At 43.9% G+C, this 24,154-nt stretch overlaps 1 protein-coding gene across 2 annotated transcripts in view; it reads right to left on the bottom strand.

Annotated features, from left to right (window-relative positions):
* ITGA10 (integrin subunit alpha 10) overlaps positions 1-24,154 on the bottom strand; it is a 376,023-nt gene that overhangs the window by 202,289 nt on the left and 149,580 nt on the right. For both annotated transcript variants that reach the window (XM_086945363.1, XM_086945362.1), the window contains exons 5-6: positions 8,301-8,415; positions 2,001-2,128 (exon numbers count right to left, since the gene is read on the bottom strand). In XM_086945363.1, the coding sequence (XP_086801489.1) occupies positions 2,001-2,128; positions 8,301-8,415 (243 nt within the window). The remainder of the gene's footprint in view (positions 1-2,000; positions 2,129-8,300; positions 8,416-24,154) is intronic.

Genomic DNA, 24,154 nt, shown 5'->3' on the forward strand with positions numbered 1-24,154 from the left:
TAATAACGTGTAAGGTAATGCGGTAGAGGGATTTCGTGCAACGTGAAGAAATTAACATTGTAACTGTGCTTTGAATGGAAAGGTTTTAATGCTCGTTTTTATAGACGACTAATAAAAAATTAATTTCCTGCCATGTAACGCATTGAATTAAACATGCACAGTAATAATGCTTATGTATTTGTGTGTTTAACGAAAATCTATGGGGATTCTTATGTTAGCCGATTTTGCAGGTCTCATGTGTATTTCTCCCTGGCTCTCATAATTGAAGAATTTGTAATGTTCATGTGTATGCAGAATCTTTTGTTTCTCACGTTTCTGTTGCAGGAGGAGAAATTAATCTTTGTTAGTTAGAATTGCGCTTTTGTTTTAGCAGTTAGGCATAGGGGGAGAGGATACATTTGTACAAGGAGTGCTGATAATGTGGGACGGTGTTCTTTCTCACTGGAGAAGGTGTGGGAATCAAGGTCATCGAGCCAGAGACTGGAAGGTTTGAAGTCGACTGGAAAGTTATCTATGAGGAGGTGTTGAACCAGATGAGAGGATCTCGTGATGCAAAGATGGGTGCGTCCTAGGATTTTGATGTTGGAATTAGAGACAGTGTCCTGGGGGTTGAGTTAGGAGAGGAGATGTGATGGAGAGAGAAGGAGCATTTTAGAACAAGCTCTGTAGTCTTCGATTACTTGACCCATTCAACGTGAGTGCACTTCTTAGGAAGTCTTCACGTGCTGACACCTTTTCCTGAACTTGTCTGGGGAAATGCTAAGTAGGGATGTCACGTTAGTGGTGGTGTAGGGACAGACTAATACTTTTTACTTACGAACCTCAAATGAAGAATACTCTTGATGTTGGTGCAGTGATTATCTGCGTCCTGATTTTAGAACTGGCCATCCTTTGTATGTTCTATAGATTGAACTTTGCCCATAGATTTGGCTTAGTATTAGTTCCGATGTATTTTTACACCGTCGTTCTCAGGTGTTTGTATGTCCACTTGTTCTTGGCTTTGTAATTAAATAACTAAACTTTGAACATGTAGCCAGTGATTCTTCGGAGTCATGGTTTATTCGAATAGTGAAATCTAATTAAACAAGATATTTCTCCCCTCTACATTTCTAAGTAGGAACCAATGGTCTGTTGACCAGGGGTTCCCGAGTAAATCTAGGACGTGGAACCCAGCCCCATCACCCTCGTTAAGTCGCTGTCCCTCCTCTGGCCTAGCTGCTCCTTCATTGATACCCCACTGGCTACTTGTGGTCCAGACTAGTAAACCTGTTAGTAATATTCCACTGAGGGTCTCTGTTGACCAGCAGACTCTTCCTCTCTTTCATGGATTGCTCAAGTTGGATCTTTGATTGTCCTATCTAGACTCTAATATTGTAATCTACTGTACCTAGGCCTGCCTCAGTCCTCTTTAAAATTACTTTAAAGGCTTATGTTTAACATGCAAAGAATTTCATGGTCTGCATGAATCTCCACTAGCCACTCTGCTTCAGCATTGCAAATCAACCAAGCACCTTCGCTTGAACTTACAGTTACTGTTTTCAGTACCAATCATTACCAAATCCAGGATGTAAGGTTGATCCTTTTCCTATTTTGGATCCTTACTTTGGAATAAGCTACCGCTAGACATTATATCGATCAATTCCTACCTAGCTTTTAGGAAAGCGTTAAGAACGTACCTCTTTTGTTCAACAGTTCTTAAGGTCTGCTTTCTTTGCTTTTGTTGGCTTGTCAGTTTTCTGCTTGGGTGTTTAGCGTCCAGATGCCCTACTTGGCTGAGCGTGAACTTTATAAGTGTTCACTCCATTCCATTCTTCCTTGCTGAAAGACTCCCTACATTTGGACTCAGCTGGCGTTGAGATGCTCACATGCATGTGTTATAAAGCGGTTTATAAAACTATGAGTGGAGTGGAGTGGAGTGGATTGGATTGGAATGGAATTCAATAGGATTGCATAGAATAGAATAGAACAGCTAGAAACTCCTAGATCTCCACAGCGCTCACCTGTATCTGGTCAGGGCCGATGAAGAACTTGCTGAGGATGTTGCTGAGGAAGTTCTGCACCTCGTACCATGGGTAGATGCTGTTGGATCCATCCAGGAGGATAACGATGTCCATGTAGGTGGCACACCCTGCAGCAGACACAGATGCACCACATTAAATTCGAGCCAGTGGAAACAATAGCAGCCTGAAATTGGGGTCTGGTGAGGGGGGCGGAACAACTGAGAAGTTTCAATCTCCACGAGGCAATGGACTGCTTGTTCAGTGTACTTCTTTTATGAACAATTGATTTTAAGCTATATATATACAAGCATTGCTAAAGCCAATAGTGTATATGTGTGTATATATATATATATATATATATATATATATATATATATATATATATATATATATATTCACTGAAAAAACCGTAGGTTATAGACCATATATAGTTAGGAATTAGCATTTACAAAACCTTGAAAATTCACTGAAAAAACCATAGGTTATAGACCATATATAGTTAGGAATTCGCATTTACAAAACCTTATTTTACTCACACAAAACCATTGAAATTCCATATATAGTTAGTTGCACTAACTATATATCGCGCACCCGCAATCCACTGCTGATGATGTTACATATTACATCATTCATGACATGGTCAGTGACATCACTGATGACATCACTGATGACATCTCAAATGACATCACTGATGACATCTCAAATGACATCACTGATGACATCACTAATGACATCTCATTTGACATTACTGATCACATCACTGATGATATCATTCATGTGATAATACGATGAACCTCTTCAGACTCTAATATAACCTTAGATACAATCAGTGTAAACAGACACTCACAGACTGTCACTCATCCATGGAGTTACTCACACACCTAGTCAGTCAATCAAAGAATCAATCACACCTCCATTTCCTCAACTATACAGTTATACAAACTTTACTTATTCAAACATATACTAACACATATTAACTCTCTTATACAATCCCTGATACAAGTTCACAATGATCCATACAGCCACTCACACATTCACTGGCTCTTATGCACAGTTATTTATATATGTCAACTCTCACATGTACTGTGTTTTACATATGTACTTACTTTGACATGTAGCAATGTAGCACTGAGATATCCATTCACTCACCAATACACTCATGCACACAGTCAACCGCCCATACAGCTGTTTCCACATGCACTTTTGAAACCATACATCTAGTGAATCAACTGCTCACACATCTATGCACAGAGTCATACACCTCCCAGCCACCCACACACACACTCAGTATCCCATACAAATACTTGGGCAACCAATCAATAACCCATATAGTTACTCATATAGCTACTTATCAACACATGCAACAGTTTACAGAACAACAGACATAATGATGCACAAATTAAGACAGTTTAGTCACTAACCCATGCACTCAGTGAGACACATTTAATCACTCACTCATACAGTCAGTCATGCACCTACTAAATCCTTCATCCAGACACTTATACATCCACTCATTCTTCAATATGTAAGACATATTTTAACTTTACAGAAACATACAGTCACTGGATGTTGTCATCAGTGATGTCATCAGTGATGTCATTTGAGATGTCATCAGTGATGTCATCAGTGATGTCACTGACCATGTCATGAATGATGTAATATGTGACATCATCAGCAGTGGATTGCGGGTGCGCGATATATAGTTAGTGCAACTAACTATATATGGAATTTCAATGGTTTTGTGTGAGTAAAATAAGGTTTTGTAAATGCGAATTCCTAACTATATATGGTCTATAACCTATGGTTTTTTCAGTGAATTTTCAAGGTTTTGTAAATGCTAATTCCTAACTATATATGGTCTATAACCTACGGTTTTTTCAGTGAATTTTCAAGGTTTTGTAAATGCTAATTCCTAACTATATATGGTCTATAGCCTATGGTTTTTTCAATGAATATATATATATACATACATATATAAACATATATCATCTGTATATCTACATATAAATACAAACATAAATGCTTGCATACATATACTAATATGCATTTTAGGGTTGTTAGGGCGTTTTCGTGTGTATTATGTTGCTTTTTTAGGGCTTTTGGGTCAATTAAGTAGGGTTCCCGGAGCCTAGGGCTGAGGGGCCGGTTCAGTTTCGTGCGTATTGGTGTTGGCAAGGTTTTGAGGGATTTTGGCGGTTTTTGGTCGAGATTTGGCCGTTTTATGGCTTTTTTTGTGTTTGCGGGGGGCGCGTATTCGGGTTGAAATTCGTCCCCGTTCCAGTGGATGGATTGGGCTGATTTTTGGTGAGATGTTAGGGAATAGCTGGAACTAGTGTCCAGCCAAGTTTGAAGCGGATCGGAGCAGTGGAAGTGCTTTAAAGAGCAATTTTTGTGCGGAGTAGCGAATTGTCATGTTATTCAATGGGAGTTTTTGGTGCGCATGGAGAAGGTGAATTTGGGGTGTTCCAGTTGCGCTAGAGGGACGGGGCTTGGGTGAGCTGTAGGGAGATTGGATCGGCAGGTGTGCCGAATTTTTGGGATTTGTTGGCCGAAGGGAAGGGTGTGCTTGGGCAAAGTCGATTTGGTGAAAACGGTGCGTTATTTACATGAAAGTTGAAAAAACACTAATAAAAGCAAAGCTAAAAAGCCACCTCATTACAAACAGAATGGCTTTAACTTAAATGAGGGCGAGATCTATTGCATTTTCAATGCTTGTTTACTTTGGTTCCATCAAGAAGGCATTCAGATGTGTCACACATTTGCCATAAATTCTGAATGTTAGCACTCTAGTTGCACATTAGATCACTGTAGTAAAGCTACTGCTCACCAGGGACGTCTGCTGCTGGTATTCAAAGTGCATGTTTCAGTCTGCATGTCAGAATTTTTTTAATGAAATAGAAGAGGATTTGAGAAGTCACTCAAAATGATCCCTAATTTTTCTTTCTGAAGCACTAATCATACTTTCTATGGCAAAATTAACCCCCTCATGTTGTTCCTTTTTACATTGAGTGTTTTCAGACTTACCACTTCATTCCAATCAAGATGGCTTCTGGTGTGCCATACTTTTGTCATAAGTAAGACTGTTAGCGCTCTAGTTGTTCTTTAGAACACTCTGGGACATTCTGTCATTGGGCTATACTTGGGGTACATCTGGGTGATATTTGGGCTACATTTAGGCTCTTTTGTCTCTGGTGGCCATCTTGCGAGACTATGTCAGAATTTCTTAATGAAATTGAAGAGGGTTTGAGAAGTCACTCAAAATGTGCCCTAATTTTTCTTTCTGCAGCACTAATCATAATTCATATGGCAAAATATACCCCCTCATTTTGTTCCTTTTTAAATTAAATGTTTTAAGAGTTACCACTTTATTCCAATCAAGATGGCTTCAGGTGTGCCATACCTTTGTAATAAGTAGGACTGTTAGCGCTCTAGTTGTTCTTTAGAACACTCTGGGACATTCTGTCATTGGACTATACTTGGGCTACATCTGGGTGATATTTGGGCTACATTTGGGCTCTTTTGTCTCTGGTGGCCATTTTGGGAGACTGCATGTCAGAATTTTTTAATGAAATAGAAGAGGATTTGAAAAGTCACTCAAAATGTGCCCTAATTTTTCTTTCTGCAGCACTAATAATAACTTCTATTGCATAATATACCCCCTCATTTTGTTCCTTTTTAAATTAAATGTCTTAAGAGTTACCACTTTATTCCCATCACGATGGCTCCAGGTGTGCTATACCTTTGTAATAAGTAGGACTGTTAGCGCTCTAGTTGTTCTTTAGAACACTCTGGGACATTCTGTCATTGGGCTATACTTGGGCTACATCTGGGTGATATTTGGGCTACATTTGGGCTCTTTTGTCTCTGGTGGCCATTTTGGGAGACTGCATGTCAGAATGTTTTAATGAAATAGAAAAGGATTTGAGAAGTCACTCAAAATGTGCCCTAATTTTTCATTCTGCAGCACTAATCATACTTTCTATGGCAAAATATACCCCCTCATGTTGTTTCTTTTTAAATTAAATGTTTTAAGAGTTACCACTTTATTCCAATCAAGATGGCTTCAGGTGTGCCATACCTTTGTAATAAGTAGGACTGTTAGCGCTCTAGTTGTTCTTTAGAACACTCTGGGACATTCTGTCATTGGGCTATACTTGGGCTACATCTGGGTGATATTTGGGCTACATTTGGGCTCTTTTGTCTCTGGTGGCCATTTTGGGAGACTGCATGTCAGAATGTTTTAATGAAATAGAAAAGGATTTGAGAAGTCACTCAAAATGTGCCCTAATTTTTCATTCTGCAGCACTAATCATACTTTCTATGGCAAAATATACCCCCTCATGTTGTTTCTTTTTAAATTAAATGTTTTAAGAGTTACCACTTTATTCCAATCAAGATGGCATCAGGTGTGCCATACCTTTGTAATAAGTAGGACTGTTAGCGCTCTAGTTGTTCTTTAGAACACTCTAGGAGGCTGCAGTAGAACACAAAGGAATCAACTGACAGTCTCTGTCCTTGTTGGATGTACATGTTTTACTGAGAATGTCAGACTTCATTTTCACATGACTGAGAAAGATAATGTGAATTTACAGAAAATATGCTTTCAGTTTAGCTTATAGATCCCCTTCCAAACCACTGTGGGAAAATCATGAGATATTAGTTTTCTTTCAAACAATATTCATGATATCACAGCAGAAGGTTTTTTCACATGGTAAAATCACCTTAGAACCCACCACAATTCCTAAAACGAGTATGGTACCATCAACAAATGATTTATAATGTAACTAAAGTCCTAAAACCCTCTATTAACTACAATGCTTTTTAATGAGGTGCTATCATGTATATTGGTCCCAAGATGGCTGCCAACACTTCTTGGATGAAGTGCTGACAGCCAATCAGATCAGATGTGTGGTTAGGCTCCGCCCAGATATATATATTTTTTTGAACCTAAATTACTCAAAATCCACTGGAGCACATATATTGAGACCTAGCAAAGGCACATCAGGCTAACAGTCCCTACAATTTTGCCAAGTTTCGTGCAAATCCATTCAGCCGTTCGAGCTAAAAGTGAGGCCAACCGCCCTATGGAAATTAACATGGGAAAAATGCGTTTTGGGACCCCCCTTTTTTCTCGGCCCCCCCTTGATGAAACCCCCCCAAATTGTCAGGGGCTGCTCAGAAACAAAATGTTCCATTTTCCTGAAAATTTCAGCCAATTCCGTCCACAAACGCCAAAGTTATTAGACATAGAATTTTCAAAAATCCCATAGAGAAAAAATCCTAACTATATATACCTACTGGCGACCGCCAGTAGGTAATATATATATATATATATATATATATATATATATATATATATATATATATATATATATATATATAAGCATTGATGAAGCCAATAGTGTGTGTGTATATATATATATGTACATATACAAGCATTGATAAAGCCAATAGTTCTGGCCCCAGCAAGCATAACATTTTGTAAACTAATGAATTCATTTATTTTTGCAAACATAGACAATATGTGAAAAATGTCAGAATATCGAAAAAACAGGAATGGCCAGCATCTCTGGAATGGCAGACCTGTCATTGCAGTGCACCCCTATTCGGGAAAATGTACACGCGTGATTGTGCAAAATGGTATCACTCACAGAGCACAAGAGCCAATAGCTGAAGTGGGCTGGAACACTGCCTCATGATGCACTGTGGTGGTGGACAGAACTAAAATGTGAATGACAGATAAACAGAGCAATGGTTGAACTGACAGACAATGCATGCATCTGTGTATGTAGGTATGTTTATTATAAACGCTGTGGAAACCTAGATGCTGGCACGGCAGCTCAAGATGTCTTTCAGCCAATCCCAAAAAGGCCCTTCTCTATCTGTGCTGATGCACGTGCACTTCGATGACATAGTAAACAATATGGAATACATTTAAATGTGCAATTTTGGGCAATAGCTTGCTTAATCTCCACAACGGCCCCAACAACACTGGGATGCCTGGCTTCACCTTGGAGGTGCCCAGGAGGGGCATCTCACAGGGAGAGCCAGGAAGGGTTCCACAGCGTTATACAGCGCCGGGACGCCCCGTTGCTGGGGCAGCTGTGCGCTTTACAAGTATACTACATTTACATTTACCTTTACATACCAAACCTACATGAAAACTACTTGGATCAGATCTACTTTTATTTAATACAGGCTCCTTCCAAGCCTGTCACTATAGCATAAACACAAATTTGAACTTTGATTTCTTCCACACGAGAGTACACTGTAGCATGCATTCATTATGTCACAACATACTTTGTGCTGTAGGGGCAATGTTCTCAATAGGGTTGAATTTATTGTCCACATTCGTGCAAATTCCAGTGCTGTACATAGAAGTGCCACATTCCTGAGACCAGAGAGGAGCACAAGCCTGGAAAGAACAAACAAAAGACAAGGCTGTAAAACCAGCAGGTGAAAACAGATCAATAAAACCTATTATCCAAAATTCGAAAATTACCACCAGTCAGATGGCAGAGAGAACCAACTGGGTATTTAAAGTCCACAGATCATTAAGAAAATGGAGCGACATCAATAATGATAGATAGAAATCGAGCCAACGCTCCTTAAACTATTCGAATTCTACTGAGGACATTCCATTCCAAGGGTTTTAGCTCATCTGTACTTTAACAGAAGTGGGAAGAACCATATCCAAATCAGAGTTTTTCGTTTGAAAAATGTTATTTTTATTGAATTAAAGGAACATGAGGAGCAGATTGTTGCCGTCTAATTATATCTTTGCAGTACCTTCTTGGTAAATGAAATAGATTTAAAGTAAGATAAAGTTAAACATAACACCAGGGTCCTCGTTAAGAGCGACGTGGCTAATTGTGATGTATGTGGTAACTCCTCATACCGTGGATCGCAATTTTCAGCTTGGGTATCGGCAGGGCTAACCCCATATTTATCGGGGAAATGATGCCAAGTATTTAGTGGAAGATTCAGATTTCGGGACCGTATGCATCAAAATCCACGTTATTCCCCCAAAACTTGATTGGTATTTATTGCACCCAATAAATTCGGACTAATGGCAGTCGGATTTTAATGGCTCCAATAAATATCACGCCTATTATCAGTCTGCTCATGAGAGCCTTAGTCAGACAGACTTGACAGAATTCTGTTTCTAATATGAAAATTAAATCCAGATAATAAGCAGTACACTGTTAACATACATACTTGAGTACATAGAATGCCCACGGGGTGAAAGGGGCTTGGGTGCCCACTTTATGGGACCATGGGGCACTTCAGTAATACAGAAGGGGCTACAGATGCTTCAGTCACCCCTTCAGTAATACAATTAGTGCTGGCACACTTATAGATCCTAAAGTAGGGTTGCCTTATTTGCATGGTGGCATGGCTCCATGCTGACGATCGGAACACGTTGCATCTGCACCTGCGTCAAAGTATGTACGCAGCCGCAGAGACACAGAGATAATTATAAGTTGCACTGACTATTCGCCACGTAGAGGTGGCGCATATTCGGCCCCTCTTACACTTAGATAGACTGTGTCCTTTCTCCACACAAAGGGCCTTGTGCCCCCTGCAGTTAGTCGGGAGGCAGGGCACCTGTGCACTTCAAAAGGCATGACTCTAGAAACCTCACCCTACTTCAACCTAACAACTATGTATAAAAGAAGGACCTCAGACACCAACTCTTCACTACACTTCTGGACCTGTGGTCACTCTGCCAGGATGAGGACTGCTGTGATGCTGAACTACTGCCAACCTGCTGGTCTGCTGGTCTGCTGCTCTGAAGGAGCTGCTGCCCTGTTGTGCTGACCTGCTGCCTGCTGCCCTCTTGACTTGCTGCCCTCTTGACTGGGGAGGAAGAACTAGATCTGCAACCTCCTCTTGAACACAGGATTCCAGAGTGACTCCAAGGGCTAGTCTACTGTCCCCCTGATCTGAGCTCCACGGACATAACAGACCCCCCCAAATCTCCAAACGGCTCCTGGACCCAGCTGCAGCGCGCTCCTGACCCCCCAAGTGGTGCCTCTCAGGTCCTGGACACTTGGCTGAGTGACCTTAAATCAAGCTAATGTGCTCTTTGCGAACACGAATGGGCCTGTGTGCACTGAGACTGTGCCGCTCGCACCAAAAATCAGTGTGAAGCGCCACCAGCCCGTCTCTTCCTATAGCAGCATCAACCGCTCATGGGGGACTGCCATTGCGAAACTCCAGCCCGCCTGCCCATGACACCCTGCCTTCTCTTCGTGCCACGCCGACAGCCTTCCTTGATGCTCTCCTTGCTCCTCACAGCCCTCTCCAACACGCACAGGACTCATGGTATAGAACTTGAGAAGGTAAACCTTCAGTGGTACTAACCAGGTGCTGTTTCCAACCTGCATTCCATGGCAGTTGGCCTGAACTTTTGAATTTGACCAGGTCCCGTGCATCCAAGTAGCCGCGATTGGCGTTTTGTGCTTTTGTTTGATATTTTACACTTTATTCTTTAAAAGTTCATATCTCCGGTTCTACCAATTGGATTCTTGTCATTTTTCTCTTTTTTTTTAACTTGTGGTATCTTTTTGTGGGATGTTTTCACTGTTTTACTGTTTGAAGTGTTGCACAAATACTTTACATCTTGCCTCTAAGTTAAGCCTAACTGCTCTGTGCCAAGCTACAATGGAGTGAGCACAAATTCATTTGGGATTTGCTTGTGATTTCCCCTTCGATCAATTTCCCCATCGATCGAAATGACCAAATTCTGTACATAATCTCCTGGTTTTAGGAATGGGTGCCTTAAAAGATTGTTAAATAACACTTTGCAAGAGTATCTCTGCCCTTTCTTTGGTATCGCTTTGTTCGTCCTAAGTTGGCAGGGTATGCCCAGACGTGGGTCTCTTGCTCACTCTACCACTGGATTCAAGATAGCCTGGCTGATGAGGATTATGAATCCGAAACCGGTCCCAGGATGCTTGTTTCCGGTCCAGGGAAGACACAGCTTGGCAGTTCGGGCTGGACTGTTTCCATGAGGCACAGGGTCAGACTGATTTGCATATGGCCATATCTAAATTGGGGTGGTGGAGTGAGCTAAAGAATGGTGATGGATTAAACCCAGATCAGTTGACTGGGGGTGAGTGTTTGATTTGCTCAAATTCTCCGTCCATCATCCCCTTTGGTATCACTTTGTTCACCCTAAGTTGGTAGGGTATGCCCAGACGTGGGTCCCTTGCTCACCTTATCACTGGATTCAAGATAGCCTGGCTGATGAGGATTATGACTCTGAAAGCGGTCCCAGGATGCTTGTTTCCTGTCCAGGGAAGACACGGCTTGGCAGTTCGGGCTGGACTGTTCCCATGAGGCACAGGGTCAGACTGATTTGCATATGGCCATGTCTGAACTGGGGTGGTGGATTGAGCTAAAGAATGGTGATCGATTAAATCCAGATCAGTTGACTGGGGGTGAGTGTTTGATTTGCTCAAACGCTCTGTCCATAATTCCCTTTGGTATCCCTCTCTTGTTCAGCAGGGCAAGGTGCCACATACACTGTGAAAGACAGAGCAGCTTCATTAATGTACTACCTCCGGGGCAGCCGGACTTTTGCGCCTGCCCTGTGGCGAGCACATTATCTGTAATCGGTTTTCGTCCAGCACACCTCACAGAATGGGCCTCCACAAAGGGGCACTGGAAGTTCAACAAATTATGGAAGGTGGACAGTGTAGTGGGATGGATTAAACAAGGCTGATAAGTGATTAGAGACATATATGATGGCAGGAACTTTGCACTTTTGATGCAGTACAGAAACATATGGAGGCCAGGGGAAGTCATTTGTTACTAAGTGCTAGCCTTTCTAGGAAAGTGCTTTGCAAACAAATGATGGACGGAATGCTGAATGAATCATACATTCACCCCAGTCAAGAGATCTGGGTTTAATCCATTGTTCTTTTGCTCACAATGCCACCCCGGTTTAGACCCAGCCATATGCAAATCAGTCTTGACCCTGTGCCTCATGGGAACAGTCCAGACCAAACTGCCAAGCCAGGTCCTCCCTGGACCGGAAACACGCATCCTGGGACCGGTTTCAGCGTATGTCACCCTTCATCAGCCAGGCTAGCTTGAATCCAGTAGCACAGTGAGCAAGGGACCCACGTCTGGGCATTCCCATCCCAATTAGGCAAAAGTGCTACACAAACAAATGATGGACGGAATGCTGAATGAATCATATATTCACCCCGAGTCAAGAGATCTGGGTTAAATCCATTGTTCCTTTTCTCACCATGCCACTCCAGTTTAGACCCAGTCATATGCAAATCAGTTTTGACCCTGTGCCTCATGGGAACAGTCCAGACCGAACTGCCAAACCAGGTCCTCCCTCGACCCGAAACAAGCATCCTGGGACCTGTTTCAGGGTATGTCTCCCTTCATCAGCTAGGCTAGCTTGAATCGAGTGGCATAGTGAGCAAGGGACCCACGTCTGGGCAAACCCATGCCACATAGGGCAAAAAGTGCTACGCAATCAAATTATGGACGGAATGCTGAATGAATCATACATTCACCCCCAGTCAAGAGATCTGTGTTAAATCCATTGTTCTTTTGCTCACCATACCACCCTATATTAGACCCAGCCATATGCAAATCAGTCTTGACCGTGTGCCTCATGGGAACAGTCTAGACCGAACTGCCAAGCCAGGTTCTCCCTGCACCGGAAACAAGCATCCCGGGACCAGTTTCAGGGTATGTCACCCTTCATCAGCCAGGCTAGCTTGAATCCAGTGGCACGATGGATTTAGGCCCGGATCTCTGTACTGGATTGAATGTATGACATTGTTCTGCATTCTGTCCGTCAATTGTTCTTTTTTCATTTGTCACCCGGAGTGGTATGCCCAGACATGGGTCCTATGCTCTCCATGCCACTGGAGTCAAGCTATACAGGTTGATGAGAGCTGAAACCCCAAAACTGGCCCTAGGATGCTTGTTTTCAGTCCAGGGAGGACCTGGCCTGGCAGTTCGGACTGGACTGTTCTCATTGGGCGCAGGGTCAAGACTGGCTGGGTCCAAACTGGAATGGCATGGTGAACAAAAAACTATAGATTTAGGCCCAGATCTCTGTACTGGGGTGAATGTATGACATTGTTCTGCATTCTGTCCATCAATTGTTCTTTTAGAATTTGTCACCCCGAGTGGGACTGGTATGCCCAGACATGGGTCCCATGCTCTCCATGCCACTGGAGTCAAGCTATCCTGGCTGATGAGGGCTGAAAGCCCAAAACCGGTCTTAGGATGCTTGTTTCCAGTTCAGGGAGGGCCTGGCCAGCAAGTTCGGGCTGGACTGTTCCCACTGGGCGCAGGGTCAAGATTGATTTGCATATGGCTGGGTCCAAACTGGAATGGCATGGTGAGCAAGAAAACGATGGATTTAGGCCCAGATCTCTGTACTGGGGTGAATGTATGACATTGTTCTGCATTCTGTCCATCAATTGTTCTGTTAGCCTTTCTAGGACAGCCATGACATTTGAGAGGGATATCCAGGTGGGTCCTTGTAGTCGAATAAGCTGGTAGCGCTGCTGTGCTTGACACAGAAAGGCTTGACTGATGTTGCCCTTGTATAGAACATTGTGGAGGGATAGGCCGAATCTAGAAATAACGATTAGGGGAACATGGGGCATGGAGTGTGGGATGCAGCTGTCAGATGATGAATGGGCTAAAGTGATGAGATACACAATGGAACTGTCCAACAATTCCAGGTTCAGAAGCATAGAATTTAAATACTTCTGTGGGATTTATTGCAACCCTGTGGAGATACACAGGATATACCACACTCTAACACACAAACCAAAAGAAACCCTAAGATGCCAGGCTGAGACCGCAGACTGGATACATATGATGCGGACATGCGCGGTTGTTCAGATGTACTAGGACAAAGTGATTACTAGACTGCAGAGAGTCGTAGAGCCTCTATTGAAAATGGATGTCAAACCATGTGCATTGAGGCTGCACCCATGAAAAAAGATTTACACTACCAGCTGATGATGATTCCTTGCACGGTGACTGAGTAAAGGGACTGTGATATCCTCGCGCTCCAGTATGAGAAGATGATGTCACATGAACGTGTTTGTCCCTGTTGTATTGGTCCTGCTGGTTTTGGCCCCAATTCCGGGCTGTTCGCGCAGAGTTTGGAATTCCGAGTTGGGTGGTATTTACTGTACCTGGTAATTATTGGGTGCATTAAATACCTCACTCTGGTAAATTTCAGAAGGACCTACTGGAATTCAACAGGGGAAAACAATACTGTATTTACTGTATCATGCGGATTTTGGTTTGGTAATCACTAAAATCTCCATGATATTCCCCAAAACTTGGAATAGGTGATGTTTATTGAACCCCGCATTGTTGGATTTTATAGGTTGTGATCAATAGAAGAGACATCAGGCAGCCTCGGAATTTGGGTCAAAGTTTACACTTTATAATCACGGAAAAGAACCTGTAAATGCTTTTGTTTAAAAATTGAATAAAATTAATTAAAATAGAAAGTTGTTTCTGAGACATGTCTTGGTTGATGAAAAGACCTGTTTGAGTATATGGAGACCCCCAGCTTCTAAAGCAGAGCACACACTGACTGGTGGATGAAAAATACCATGCTTGGACATTTGCCTGAAAGATGAACCAAACTCTGCCAAGATGCCTGAAACACTCTACATAGTTTTGCAACTTCTAAAGATAACGGACAACATATTTGGTGATGGAAGATCTCATTAGCTTGCAATAGCAAGAGGGGGTGATGCAAAAATATGTTCTATGTGGGATGCACAACGCTTTCGTTTATGTGGTTCCAGTGATCACTTCTTTACATGGTGATCCTGTCCTTATCTTAAGGTTCCCGGGGCTCCTGGGGCTGTCTTTGCGTGACTTCTGGCAAACTCTGCAAGGTAAGTCTTAAAAGGAGAGGAAACGTAGGATGGGCTTAGGGTTTACATGTGTGATCTTGTACAAATGGAGAAAGGACATACACCGGGATATGTGGTCCGTAGACACAGCACTTCTTCTGACTTCCATAACCACAGCCCTATTTGTTGACCTAGGCCTTCATTACAAGTGGCCCGGTAAACGGGCTAGCATTTCCCCACCCCAGAGTTGCCAATACCAAGTGGGCTAGTCATTCAGGGGGGTTGGAAATCCAGGCCATTAAGAGTTAGAACCTCAGGGTCCAATAAGAAATGCTAAATTACTGTTAGAAATTGGTAATTCCAGGACCGCCTGCCCTGGTAATTCCTCATTTTGCCAAAAACACCAGGAGATTTAAGCTATTTTCAGCAGCTTAATTCTCTCACTGATAGAGGATGTGGCCTAACACCCAGAGTGGTCGATCTCGAAGATGGGGAACCGGGCTCGAGTCTTGGCAGGGACGCTCAACATCTTGGATTCTGGGCAAGTCACTAGGGGCCATATGTATCAAGCAAATTTTTAGTCGCAAACCTTGCGAATCGCAAAAAACAGCGTTTGGGACTAAAAATTCGCTATTCCCAATGTATGAAGCACAATCTCATCGCAAAATAAGAAATCGCTAAAATAGCAATTCCTACGTTGCGAGAGCCTGAATTCTGCGATTTCCCTAGCGATTCCTCATTTTGCAATTACCTCAGTTAGCGAAATTCACAAATGGGGTAATCGCAAAATAAGGAATCGCTATGGAATGTATGAAAAAATCACAATTAGCGATTTCACGAAATTCGCATTTTAGAGAATCGCAATTAACACCAGGTAGGAGCAGGTGGTAACCAGGTGCAAGCTATATAAGGAGTCCCACAATGCAACAGACTTTTTTCCACAATGGCTGGGCTTTACGTGATAGCCAGGAGGATGCGACTCAGAGCTGCTGCACAGAGGAGGAGACGCCAGGAGAGGATATTCCGTGCGCGCATTACCATCTTCCAGCGCACCGAGGAGGACATTCATACACACTACAGGCTGGATGAAGAGAGCATCCTTGATTTAATGGATGAACTCAAACCCTTCCTTGAACATCCCACATGCAGGATACACTCCATCCCCACCCACATCCAGGTCCTGTGCTCACTCCACCTCTTGGCATCTGGTAGTTTTCAGGGGGTGATTGCCTCTGTAGGAGGTGTGTCACAGAGTGCACTTTCACACTTTTTCCACACGTTCCTTGATGCCATGGTACAGAGGCTGCAACACCACATTCACTTCCCAAGCACCCCACAGGCACTAGACCAGACCAAACAGGACTTTTATCAAATAGCCCAATTTCCCCAGGTCATCGGATGCATAGATGGGACACACGTTGCAATATGCCCCCCCTCCCAGAATGAGTACGTGTTCATGAATCGCAAATCCTACCATTCCCTGAACATACAGGTGGTGTGTGATGCCAAACACATCAACACGGACATTGTTACCAAATACCCTGGCAGCACGCACCACTATTTCATTTTCCGGCACAGTGGGATACACCGTAGACTCACAAGTGCGGAGTTTGGCGAGGGCTATCTACTAGGTAAATGCATTTGAACAGAGGCCACACTTGTTAAGGATAGCATGTGCAGGACTGTGTTTAAGCATATACCTCCCACCCCACAGGTGACAGTGCGTATGCGGTCCGTGACTTCATACTGACGCCCTACCTGAATCCAGCCAATGCAGCGGCGCTGCGGTACAACAGCGCCCACATAGCAACAAGAGCCATCATTGAGAGGACATTTTGGATACTCAAAAGCAGATTCAGATGCCTACACAAGAGTGGAGGGGCACTACAATTCAGCCCACGGACTTGTTGCAAGTTAGTGGTAGCATGTGCCATGCTGCACAACATCGCCACCAGGAAAGGCGAACCGGTGGAGGTCAGTGAATCTGACACATTAGATGTGGAGGAGCCAGCTCCAGGACGCATTCCAGCCGGTATAGTCTGTGCAGATGCTGGGCGCCAGAGGCGGGATGAGATCACATGCAGCTATTTTTAGGTAAGAGAAAATGACACAATGCTACATATCAATTGTCAGACTGTGTTTTATATTCCTTAACATCAGGATTATTAACGTCACACAGGCTGAGTGACACAAAATATCCATCAAAATGTCCAGCACATGTTCATGCACAGTGCAAGTCTCCCATCAGGGGCAAGTGTCCATGTGCAGTGGGTAGCTGCACCCATCCTGTGGTCCCATGTACATCTCCTCACAAGCGGCGCTGTCTGGAGGAAACCCCTGTTTGGGGATGCACAGTGCCTCCCTCACTTGGGCCACTAGGCCTACTGTTAGGGCCACTAAGGCGCCTATCCATGGTGGGTGGGGGGTGGTGCTGCTCCTTCCTGATAGGGCGTCCTCATCAGTGGCGGTCAGGACTCCTGGCCCAGTAGTGCGGACTGCGCGCAGATCATCCACAGCCGTAGTGATTTGGAGCTAGGCCCTTGCCACGTCCTGGCTGCTGTGCGCCACCTCGTGCTGCACGCAGATGCTGCGCCTAGCTAAAACATTGGTGGCAGAGGACTGGGAGTTCACCGCCCGTGTGTGCAAGTGCAGGGGCTGCATCTCCCTACGCCTGGCCGCATGGTCGGCCCTGAGTTCGGCACAGAGTGCCTCCATGGAACATGTCATGCTCCTGAAGCCTGTCCTCACTTCCCGTTGGAGTGACTTTATATTTTTTCCTTGCAGGCGCTATACCTGCAACATGTTCAGCTCAAGGCCGGCAAACACAGACCCATCCCCTGCATCTGCAGCACCGCTGGAAGCACGGGACCTGTGCCTGGTTGGGAATTCTGGTATCGGATCTGCTTGTGGTTCTGGCTGTGTGGTATCAGTTTGGCCATCGCCATCAGTGTCCTGGCCCTCGTCCTCCAAAGGGGGTAGTGGTCAGACAACATTCCTCCTGCGGCGCATGGGAGGGTTTACTGGTCTAGCCTCATCCTCAGTTTCATCCTCCTGCGCAGCCGCTGGTCTGCTGGGAGAATTGCCCTTTATCCCACTGCCTGTTGCCTGAGTTGCAGTTGATGCTGTGGACGTAAAAGCACACATTTATTTTCTGTTCAGACTTGCACTTGGCAATGATTAAATATCACTTGTTGGGATTACATGTATCTTGTTTTTTCCTTTCATGATGTGCACATGCATTTGGGGATTGGCTGGGTGTAAATGCACCACTGTAATGTGCATGTGACTACATCTCCTATAATGCATTGCAGTGTGTGCTTGTGTACCTGCACTGGCATTCTACTTTTGTCCTGCCCCTGGGTCGCTGCTAGGTGTGTTGGGGTAGTTTGGGGGGCGGGGGGTTAGGGGTGTGATGGCATGCCTCTTAACTTGTCCTTTTCCCGGGGGTTCGGAGCTGTCCAGGTCAGCCACGCCCATGACGCTTTCAGGAAGTAGGGTTCCCTTCACAAGTTCCTCCAAAGGTGTTGAGGCAGTGGAGGTCCCTCCACCAGTCTTCCTGGCTTGCGCCAACCTGGCAGCCACCTTCTCCTTGGAGCGCTTCCTTAAGTCTTCCACACTCCTGTGTGTTACCCCAACAGCATTCACCTTTTGTTGTATGTCTGCCCATATGCGCCTCTTCCGTGTCTCAGGCACCCTAAGAGATTTTTTGCCAAACCGCAGCTCATGGCTTGTGACCATTTCTTGGATGAGACCTTCCAGCTCTGCTTCTGAACATTTTTGTTTCCTTTACCTCGGGTTGTCAGCCTGCTGCTGCTGGGGGGTGTCCTGGCTGGGCATGTCTCCTGTGTCCTGCATTCTTTCCTCCACTATAGTGTTCCCTCTCCACCACTCCTTCTCTCTGACTGTGCTTCAGAAACACAGGTGCAGCATGGGTAGTCACACTTCCTGGTTGTGATGTCATCAAGCTGCACCTGAGTTTCCGATTCTCAGATTTACGAAATTTGCGATTTTTTCCGTTAAGGAATCGCTATTTCTGGAATTGCAATGAAAATAGAGGTTTTTTTTGCAATCGATATTTTTTGCGATTCTGAATTTGCAATTCGCGAAAAATCGCTAATTCAGAATCGCAAAACTGGAGCATGATACATATGGCCCTTAATCTCCCCATGCCTAACAAAATGAATGTGTCCGTCTGTAACTCCACCGGTGCTCCTGTACAGTGGTCTGAAACTTTAGTTCGCGCTATATAAAAGTAGAAAAATATATAGACTTATATCTGATCTAAGGTGTTTATGCATAGCTCATAATTGCAATGAGAGCGTGTTATCACCTGCCCCAGCAGAATTGAGAGGCCACTCATAAGAGGCAGTTCATTTGCTGCCTGAAGCAAGCAATCTTGTTCAGTACAGTGGCCATTGAAAAGTGCTGCATTTCAACAGGAGGCTTTAATTAAAAGATGATAAAGTAAAGATCGGAATCCTAAATTTGTCAAAGTTTTTCGCAACCTGCTGGAGCCTTGCCCGCTTCTAATTGGCACAATTACTGCGTGGGCATGCGTTTCTTAAGTTTGCATCATGTGCCCTAAATAATTTTTTGTGACTGTTAGTAATCACCGCTAGGATATGAGTAAACATTTGAAGGCCACAAAAATGCAAGGCGGGTCCGCACTGGGGAGCTGTTGGCCGCTGGTCAGACAAATAGCCTTTCTCAACGCTGCCTTCCGTTCCGCTGACTCATCCCTGAATGACGTGTCAAACAGATAATGTCTTCACGCTCCCCTATGTGTGTGTGAGACTCCAAATAGATGAATGACTAGAACGGAAGCTGGAGAAACCATCTCTCTGCTCTACAACCCGACGCACGAGGTCATTCCGCAGCAGAGACCAAAAATGTAGAAAAGTAAAAAAGCAGACTTGAAAAAGTAGAACATACAAAAAGGTGAAAGAAAGCAGTGAAACAAATATATGGATTAGCGATGAGTTTAGGGTTTGGTTCAGAGGTTGTGGTTGAGATTAGACCAATGAGTGGTGTGTCTTGAAGTAAGGTATGGGTCAGAGTCAGAAGTGCTTAGTTTGTGCCAGTGTTTGCCGGTGCTTGGCACGTGCACTTATTTATGAGAGTCCACCATGTGGTGGCGCTGTTGGCCTATTTTTGAGCACAGCTCCTCAACAGAGTATTCATTATACTTTAAAAGAATAATGAAACTAAAGTGTCCAGACCATGGCCAGACCAATGCCACACTCTAATTGTGCAATGGTTAATATTTGGAAATACCGGCACAAGACCGTCCTAAGCAATACTTGAGGCCAGGGACTTATATTTGGACAAACCCAGCATTGCACAGGAGTAGAGGAAAGGGTTAGGATTGGGGTAAGAGTTATGGTTGGGGCAAGGAATTGAGCTTGCATTACGTTAACTTTATGTGTTGTGTTAGGACTAAAGTATGAGCTGGTATACGGGAAGGAAACATGGCTAGCGTTGGAGTGAGGGTTTGTCTCAGGATTGGGTAAAAAGGTTTGAGTAAGCAAAGGGGTTAATTTAGGGTCAAGTGGAGGTGCTGTAGTTGTATAAGAAGAAGAGAAATGGAGAAGGCAAGCAATGGCATAACATGAAGCTGCAGGAGAGAGTCTGCACAGAAGGCGGTACAGGGGTACATGGAGTATAGCTGCATAGAATAGCAGTGACTACAAGCTGAAAGAGAAATGATTTAGGGTTAGAGTTAAGGAGACCATAACAGCTAAGGATAAGAGCAAACAGGAATGAGCAACTACGCACAATTTGCATATGGTAATGTAAAATGTTGTCATTTTTTTTACTTCAACTTTTTTCTATTTTTGCTAAACATACTCATTATCCATAACTATTTCTTCTCTATAATCATATACCCTACCTTTTTTGCACTCTTATTTATTACATATAATCAAATACTGATAAGGGACCCAAACCAGAGAACAGGGTTTATTCCCAGTTTTACAAAGGCAGAGTCTGGTGACAGCTCTCGCCTTGGCCAAAAGAGACCTCTGTGCCCAGAGCTTAATTTGAGCGGGTGGTTTCCGGTGCTCGCCACCAGCATTTAATTGTCAACACCAGCACTTGTGATAGCCTGCCACAAGATGGCACTGTCTGACCAATTTAGAGATCACCACAACAACAGTTAATAATTCAATATACATTAAAAATGTCTATTACCATCCGCCCAAGCTACTCTTACAGCTTTGTAGGCATGAAATAGTCAGAATTGTCACACCTGTAGGAGTGTAATGGTTAATTGGGAGTTATTATCATTAGCAGAGCTGGCAGGGGCAATGTGTGATGCAAGCTGCATTGGCTTCCTGACAAGAGCCCTGGCACTTACATTTTTTATAAATTAAGTACTGTCTGTGCCAGCTCTTTAGTAGGAGAACCATCCCATTCAATTTCTTTCACTCCAGGGACAGTCAGAAAGCTTTAGTCGCAGTGCTTAATTCGTAACAATCTAAGTGCTGGGTCCAAAGGTTTTTCAGTGACTCATTGTCAGTGATGCTGAATGCTGTTGTTGCCCATTATCAAGGCCGCCTAGTTTTGATTTCACCCCAAACCTCCTTTTACTACCACCCAACACCTTTGTCTCTTTAGCTCACTCGTGAAGATCCTTTTTCATTTGTTTTCTCCCTTTGCCACTGTTAGACTATCTTTCTTTTCTTCCTTCTCTCTCCCTTTTAAGTCTTTTTCTCTCTCACTCTGGATCAAAGTCTGATTATGAAAAATAAGTCCTGCTCCCAAAAAACTGAATGCCATGCCAGGACCCGAGGAACAAAAAGACATCCTGATTTTCACAAATGAGTAACGCTGTCCACCACCTACAGCCACTGGCAGAAATTATGCAGCAACATTGTAGGTAAATCAGTGCTTAATTTGAGCCTGTGGTTTCCGGTGCTCAGCACGGGCACTAGTCATCAACACCGGTGCTTTTCATGAGCACCAGTTAAGGACATTTATGGTTGGCAGGGGAGAATAAGCGATTTGTCCAGAATCACAGGATATTGAGCCGACCCACAGACTCAAACCTCTTTCTCCAGCTCTGAAGTCTGCAGCTCTGGCGACTATGCTACATCCTCTCACCACTTTCATGGTTAGTAGGTGGTTCTGTTTTAGGCGGCACTAAAAGGAGAAATGGGCTATGGAAGCTGCCTCCAGACGAGAGCCCGACACGTCTTTTTGTTTACAAATTAACCACTGAAGTAAATGTATCTTTTGTGGATGTCCTGAAACACTAGTACAGATCCTACCAATCTAGACCTATTTTGGACACCTCAAGTTAAGCTAAAATGCTTGCATAGAACATTCATCACATCTGACTGCACTTTGCCTAAAATGAAGCAAGAAAATATGGATAAGTGGCCCTTACGTCGAGGGCAGAATTTTACCACAGAGAATGGAGGTGTATCCATATTTATTTTTTGCTATTTTTTTCTGTTTATCTGCATTTATTTAATGAACAAATAAGGTTGCATTTAATGGATTAATATGCATTCATGTTTGGAAGCTTTAGATTAAACACCATAACAATCATATAAAAACATGAGCATTATTATAGCACAAACTAGCACATCTGCAGGTGTTTCAACTTCATTATTACGAAACTTGTCCTTTGTTTAAATCTGCATGTCAAAATACACAAATATTAGTCTGGCTATCATGATTGACAGCACTCAAACTCAATCGAAAACAGCCAAACTTCCTGTTTTTTAAATTTTGGGGGAAAAAATGCACACAGGCTAATGGTTGGCTTTCTCTCTTCATTTATCTGTAAAAATCAACAAAAACGTTGCCTTAATTGTAAACCATGACCGAGAGTGATCAAGCTATGCTGTATAGTGGTATGCAGAAATATTGACAACGCACTATGCATTAAAGTTTTCACGGCTGAGACTGTCTTTTGCACAGTATCACAAGTGTCCTGGTAAATTCCGACCTCTGCTTACACTTCTATTTGTGCAGGGGTTGGAATTAAGAATTGGCAAACCTAAGGGCGTATTTACAAGAGATTATTGCCACCAGAACGTCACTTTTTTTACATTCATTTGAGATAACACCTTCGCCTTCTTTACAAGGCGGCGTAAGCTCCTTAACGTGGATTAACGCTGCCTTGTAAATAAGGCCCCTATTCATGCAGCACTTAGCGTGAAAGGGGCGGGCAATGGGTGTTGTGGTGGGCGTTCTGCCGCACACGCAGTGTTTTATTATGCTCCTCCCTATTCACAGGGCTGGCGTTGCAGCGCGCGCAACGAAATTCGTTTTATTTATTTAAATGTTTGTAATTACCTCTGTTCATCCATATTCCGGTGTTTACTACCCTCCACCCCGCCCCTCCCCCACCCCGCCTCACCACCCCACGGAACTCCCTCCATGGGCCGCTACTGACTATAAGTGATCAGCAATGGAAGTATTGTTGCTCAGTCATAAAAAAAGGTTTTATTGAACAACAGGCATAGACTATTACACTTTAAATACGTCAATAGGGTATATTATCCACGGCCCAATTATTTTGCTATGGTCTGCGTGATAATGCTAACTGCCAGCACTGCAGGGAGGAGGGGGCTGGATTTGCCCATCTTGCCTGATACTGTCCAGGAGTGCAGAGCTCTGGCAAGCCGTTAAATAAACTTGAGGCTATTACTAGAGAGTTGCTGGAATTGGCCCTCCTGAGCTATGGCAGAGGGGTGCTGGCAGCTGGGCGACCAGTAGCGGCTCCTGAAGGAGTGCTGCTGGCCGGTGGGGCGGGGCAGAGTGGAGGGTAATAAACTACGGCATACGGCCAAACAGAGGTAAGTACATAAATAAATAAATGAAACAAATTACATTGCGCGCTGCACCGCCATTTGGCATTGCAGCCTGTGCAATATAATTTGTTTTATTTATTTATTTATGTACTTACCTCCGTTTGGCCGTATGCCGTAGTTTACTACTCCCCACCCTGCCCCGCCGCCCCACAGCACTCCCTCCAGGAGCCGCTACTGTAGTGCGACACCTGGTGGCCATAGGCCTACTGCTAGCGAGACACAGGATAGCGCTTCGTTGGGCTTGTGTTCCCCTCCCCACATTGAGTGAATGACACAGAGACATGGCATATTGCAACACACAGTCAGACACATACCGTGAGCTAATTCCAATGTGTAGCCACGCACAAGATATCTGGGGCGCGTGTCAAGTATTTGTAGCCACGGCAGCTGCGGTAGATGATGAAGAAATGTTGGATGAGTGACTGCGGCTTGGAGGGATAAAGTCTGAATAAGGTGCCCATCT

Source organism: Lissotriton vulgaris, chromosome 12 (assembly GCF_964263255.1).
Source record: "Lissotriton vulgaris chromosome 12, aLisVul1.2, whole genome shotgun sequence".
Classification (NCBI taxonomy): domain Eukaryota; kingdom Metazoa; phylum Chordata; class Amphibia; order Caudata; family Salamandridae; genus Lissotriton; species Lissotriton vulgaris.